Genomic DNA, 6,887 nt, shown 5'->3' on the forward strand with positions numbered 1-6,887 from the left:
ACCGATTCAAACAACAGCTGCTCCTATCACTCCTTCATCCCATACTAATACTACTGTTCATAAGAAGAAGAAGAAGAAACCTACCCGCCAACCCGCTAATCAATCTACAACAATTCAACCATCATCTACCACAGAGAAACCTGAAATCTCCACAACACAAGAGCCTACCACTAGCTCTACTACTATTGAACCTACTACAACAACCACCACTACAATCACGCCTGTTCAAACAACAGCTGCGCCCATTACTCCCTCACCCCATACTACTTCTGTTCCTAAGAAGAAGAAAAAGAAACCCACACGCCAACCCGTCCATCACTCTACAATTTCGAATATTAGTTCTACAACAGCTCAACCATCATCTACCACAGAGACGTCGACCACAGCAGAGCTTGTAACTACAACAACTTCATCTCCCGAGACTCAACATCCAACACATACAGGTACAACAGCCCCCAAAAAGAAGAAGAAGAAACCCACTAGACAGCCTGTTCACACAACAACCTCAACGGAAAGTGATGAATTGCGCAAAACTAAGCCAACACACACCTCACCTACAGTCGAAGATTTAACTGCAGAAGGAACCGCTCATCAGGAGATTGCACATAACAAATACCAACATGTGTCCCATCACAGGCATCGACCAAAGCCACAAAAACACACTACAACCTCGAAGCCCACAACTACAACAACTGCCGCCGTTCCATCTAGCACTACAGTAGTATATGCACCGGTACCTGAGGCAGCCATGGCACACGAGCCAACATTAATTGTTGAAGAATTCCCTGGATACCAACCACCTAGATTGGACAGCTCAACTGAAGCATCTCCGGAAGCAATAAAACAATCCGCAACTATGCCAACTACCCCCACAAGCTCGGGTACATCAGGATATCCTATACCTTCTTATGGTTTGAATATTGATACTCTCGATGAAGCAAACAATAACCAATTCCAAATGCAAATGCAATCACTTCCATCGTTGGCTGCCATGCAACAAATTGGATCGAAACCGTACGATCAATACATTGACGCCATGCAGTCCTTCGATCAAATAATGGAGTCACTCAAACAACCAGAACTACCACAAAAGATTGATTCCAAACCGGATGCCAATATAATGCCAATGAAGCCAGTAAAATATGACAGTGCTGAAAATATGGATCAGTTGGAAGAAATGGCCCACAAACATATGGTACCGGTAGCAAGCCAGCCCAACCTATCCGATTATGAAAACAATGGTGAACAAATGGAGGAAAACACTTATAATATGATGCCGCTTGCCAGTCAGCCCAACCTTTCAGATTACGAAAATAACACTGAACAATTGGAAAACGGTTCTAATAAGCCCGAAAACGACGATATCACCAACAATACACCTGTTACTGATTCAATAGAACCCATTACCACAAATGTATCCGCACCACTAAATGCCGATCATGAAGAACAAACTACACGAATAAATATAATGGACACAAACGAAGAATCCTCTACGGCCAATAGTTTTGAAGACAGCACTGCGCAGTATACAACCGAAGCTGAAGTATCAACTACTGAGCTCCCAACTGAAGATCCTGCGTCTGACTCCACTAATTTAGAACTTAACGAGCGCATAACTGAATCAACTGACGAAGTTACAGTCACGACAGAGCATACGACAAATGAAATCTCTGAACAACTTTTCGATGAAGACACTACAGAAATGTCGGAATCTACTGAGTCGCCTGCTCTTCAAGAAACGACAGCTATTAATACCGAAAATAATAATTCCGAAGTTCAAGAAAAACAAGAAATTACTACGGACATTGCTATAACTCAACCGCAATTAACCTATGGCGAAACGACAACTAGTTCCGAAGAAACCTCATCAATAGGACAAACAAGACTGCCTGTCGTCGCACCTACTAAACACAGTGAAAATCTGATGGATGACGATAAGACCGAAGAAGATAAACCAGTTCTTGTAGCAGACCTTAAGCCCCACCTAAATCTTGAAGTAATCAGACCATCATCCCAAATCAGCATGTCGGACTTCCAAACTCAAGCTGCAACTATTGCATCCACACTTGTGGATGGTACTAACACCGTGGCAGCGGATTACAATATGATGAGCTCAAATGAAACCAAAGACGAGATTGCTTTCTTAATGTCCGACGTAATAAAACAAATGTCTAACAATCACAATATGGCGTCAAGTCATGCCGAACCAGCGTTTACAAGTGACGCCCATCATTACGCACCAATTCACCAGAGTTTACCTAAGCCTATACAGCTGAATTATGGCAATGATAATTACCAATCAAATGGCGGGCATGGATTATCCATTCCCGATCAGACATCAGATCGTTATACAAACAAGCAGCCTAGTTTATTTAACAACTATGGCAACAATGATGCCAGTACAGATGGATTGGATGACAGCTATGTGAATTTAGAGAACAAATACAGTGTCACTACAGCTCACCAGAATTCTGAAAATAATGGCGGCCAAGGACTGCTAATTCCCGATCAGGTCGACCGTTATACAAACGTTGCAAAACTAAACGCCTCATTCCTTATGCCAGTCAAAAACGAGATTCCAGTCAAGCAACCTAGTTTCCTTAACAACTATGGCGACAACGAGGCCAGTTCAGACGACTTGAATGACAGCAATGAGAAACTAGAGAACAATTTCGCTACAACTACTTTGGCTAGCGATTTCGACTTGAATGAAGATACTCCTCCTTCCACTACCGAATTTGTTAAAGAAATTTCAACAACAACTGTACAGCCGGATAACGAGGAAACAACTACTACCAAGTCGGAAGATATAACAGACCTACCCGAGATGAATTATTCAAGCGAAGAATTTATTAGCATGGAAGAAACTACCACAGCAAAACCAAACCAAGAAGATGAATTAGAAATTGGCAAAGATATCACAACAGCTCAAACTATTAATGAAGCCACCACAGACAGCCTGCTTGATACTGCCGACCTAACAACTACTGAAAATATCGATACCACATGGTCCATGGAGTCAGAAGAAAATGCATCAACGACTCCTGTCACATTAGCTGAAAGTGAAACTGTCACAGAAGTAGCAGACTCACCAGCACTATCAGAAATGTATGATCAAAAGCAAAAATACGAAAACTCTACAGACAGGGAGGCTCTGCTCGAATCTGATAGCTCAATAGATACAACAACACAGGTTAATGCAATATCTGAAGAAACGACAGAAACCTCATCGCAAATATCGGATGAAGAAGACATATCCTCAGAAGCGGAGGAATCAACAACAAAAATCGTGTCAAATGATGAATATCTAAATGAGTCAACTACCGTAGAAAGTAGTGAAAACGAATCAACGACAGTAGCCAGCTCAGTTAGTGACAAGGAAAATTTAGATGATCAATTAGAAGAAACAACAACGATCGCTAGTAATAGTGAAGAAGAAATTACTCAGGAATCCACTGAAGGACAAGAAGAAATGGTAGTTCCAGAGAGTGTTACAGATTCGACAGAAATGTTTAGCACCTCGGAGCCAAATTCATCAACACCAACCGAAGACAACCAGGATGAAACGACTGAAACATTTGTTGAAAGTACAACTGTGAAAGATGCCATCAGTTCAGAAGAGATACCCAATGAATCTTCACCTATGGAAAGTGATGAAGCCATAACACCGGAAACCACTACACATCAACCCGACGTACTAGTTGAAAGGACTACTGAAAAGTATATTGAACCTATAACAGATATGGAACGCCAAGACGAAACCACCACCACCGCCATTAACTATCCAATGAGCGAAGAAACATCTGAAGAATTAAATGCCATGATCTCCGAAGAAGATGAAACTGATGAACTAATCGATGAAGATCCTTACATAAAATTGGGAGAAACAACAACATCGAAACCAAAGGAATCCGCAGCAACTCTAAAGCCAAATGGTTATGGCGAAATGGAGACCACAAACGAGGAGTTGCAATCAAACGAATCACAATCCATCATTGTTGGAGCGAACGTATCAGCATCACCATCTGAGGAATCCACAAAACCTGTAATGGAAAGTGATATTGAGGAAGACATTGTTAAGCAGCCTGAGCCAAGTCGAGATGATATACCCATGTTGCCACCACCAAAGCCCATTAATAGCATTATCTCAAATGATGTACCTACTGTCGGAACACATCCAACAACACAAAATTACAATGACGAACAAAGCTTTGAAGGATCTGATGAGGAAGATGAAGACGATCAAACCGGCTACCAACCTCCTAAATTGCCGACTCCAATAACAACATCAACAACAACTATTCGCACCACAGTTAGCACTACGACGACACCGAAACCAACGGTGTCCACTACAAAGCGCCTTAATACCTTGAAGCCCGTTTCCTATTTCAACAAACAACCTGCTTATGCTTTGTATCAAGACCCTGTTGAACCACTTTACAACAAGCCACAATTGCCCGTACAAGTGCAACCCCAACACCAGTTACACGAAAAAGTTAACAACAAAGTCATCAGTTACAATGCCGTTACACCCCAACAACGACCTATGCAAAGGCCACCACAATTGAGCAATTTAATGATTGCTTCTTCCCAAGCCACACGTCCTCCAGTCAAAATGGAACCCTCACCTAGCGGATCCAAGGGTCTTGAAGCCTCGTTAACTAATTTAGATGAAGATATTCAAGACTTTGCCAAGCTCTGTAATGAATTGGCATTTAGTTATTGGAAATCGATTACGTCGGAAAAAATAAGTTCTGCCAGAAGCCTTGTGATATCACCATTTGCGCTCACGTCCATGCTGTCGATGGTATTTTTGGGGGCCCGCGGTAGTACCTCCGGTGAAATGAATGACGTACTCAAATTGGACGATATGGTTACATTCAATCCTCATTTGGTGTTCAAGAATATTACAGAATCTGTTGAGAGGGCTATGGATAGTGACATCGCCACAACTGCATTTGTCCGCGAAGTATTCAGTGATCGCGCCAACGGTAGAATATTGCAGTTCTTTAAGGAGAAAACACAACAATTTTATTCTGGCCATGTCGAAGAAGTCAACTTCCATGTGGTCAACGATATAATTCGCCGGCGAACAAACCTTCTTGTAAAACGTCACACCATGGGCAAGGTATTGGAGTATCTGCGAACAAACAGTGTTTGGGTCAATGGCCCCTTGGCAACAATTTCAGCCAATCTCTTCCAAACTGACTGTTCACGTGGATCCACACAAGATCGGGATGGTGAACTATTTTTCCAAGTACATCCAACAGTGAGACAACGTCGTCTTGTTCCGATTCCAGCTGTTCTATTCAAGAGTGGTTTTACTGCTGGTTACGAACCCAATTTGGATGCCACTGTTGTTGCTTTTGGTCGTATTCAGGACACTGTGAGCATGATTTACGTAATGCCAGGTCAACAGAGTACAATGTCACCATCGGATAATTTGGGTCGCCTCGAAAAAGAGCTAATGGAAACTGCGATCTCCAAGGATGCCTGGAGTAATTTGCTCACCTCACTTATGGATCGTCCGGGGATGGAAGTTCAGCTACCCAGATTCTCGCACAGATCTTTTGTAAATGCCACACTTGGTTTGCAAAAGATGGGACTAAAAGGTCTATTCAAGTCGGACTATGCCGACCTTGGTGGTTTAACTGGTTCCCCCAATCGTGACATATACCTTGCGGACATGATACAAATCAATACGTTTAGCACATGCGGAGAAGAGAAAATAGCAGATCACCACCATGTTGAAATGTACCCAGCACCACCACTACGTAAGCGCAACAAGGATGTTGAAGCCCATGACGATGATGACTTCGATTCCTCTGAAGCAATCATCGATTTCGGTTCTCTCGTACAAGACTCTGCATTGGGACGAGGTTTCTACGACGACCTATTGGATCCGAAGTATTTGGAATTGCCCTTGCCCCTGAGACCACGACAAGCCCGAGTTCCAGATGCTCCCAGGATAAGATTTGACAAGCCCTTCTTGTACTTTGCCCGCCACAATCCAACAGGCATGATTCTCTTTATGGGTCGCTTCAATCCCCGACTCTTGCCGTGAGCGTGAATGCCTCGAACTGATAATTAATTCTCAAAATAGATTAATTCGTGTACATTTAAGCTCAACTAACTACTATCTAGCTAACTCCTTTTCTTAACAGGGCCCTCATAACTTTCCGATTAGTAGGACATTAAAAAAAGTTTTCCATTTTCTGAATACTGCGTGAACGAACAACGTTGTCGCTAAAGACCATCGTCATCGAACTCAACGCAACAAAAACAATATTTATTTTAAATATCGATATACTGACATATCATTATACCTATTATTTATAACTTCGATATTATTATTTTGTTTTTTTTATGCATTTTGCTGTACCTTAATCACGAATCTACATACGCAACGTCAACTAATGAGAGCGAGAATGTGCGAGGTCGGTGAGTCCAGTCCAGACACCCTAATCCAAAGTACCATGTGTACCTCCTTCAGGCAATTCCTGATGTTACCGGTCCTAATGGCAATGATTCAAGATTGACATACAGCATACAGAAAGCATCATGTACTTATATTGACATTAATATACTTATATAATACATACACATGCAACTATCGTATGCGTGCGTACTTAATAATGGAAATGTTTATGATATACATAAATATATATATATATATATATATATATATATATATATATATATATATATATATATATATATATATATATATATATATATATATATATATATATATATAAATATATATATACATATTTAAACTACATATGTAACATTTTCATGTTAATTTATAATTCGATTCCCTCTTCCTTTAGAGTATCGTTTCATATTCATTTAGCATTTACTTGTGCGTGTGTGTGTTAAAGTTG

At 41.1% G+C, this 6,887-nt stretch overlaps 1 protein-coding gene across 1 annotated transcript in view; it reads left to right on the forward strand.

Annotated features, from left to right (window-relative positions):
- LOC141405235 (uncharacterized) overlaps positions 1-6,533 on the forward strand; it is a 206,862-nt gene extending 200,329 nt beyond the window's left edge. The window contains exon 7 of the mRNA XM_073989332.1: positions 1-6,533. This exon is cut by the window's left edge and continues 1,059 nt beyond it. Coding sequence (XP_073845433.1) covers positions 1-6,064 — 6,064 coding nt within the window. The 3' untranslated portion in view covers positions 6,065-6,533.
- The last annotated feature ends 354 nt before the right edge of the window (positions 6,534-6,887 follow it).

This window comes from Musca autumnalis, unplaced genomic scaffold (assembly GCF_047663935.1).
Source record: "Musca autumnalis isolate F117 unplaced genomic scaffold, ASM4766393v1 scaffold_5, whole genome shotgun sequence".
NCBI classification, from domain to species: Eukaryota; Metazoa; Arthropoda; class Insecta; order Diptera; family Muscidae; genus Musca; species Musca autumnalis.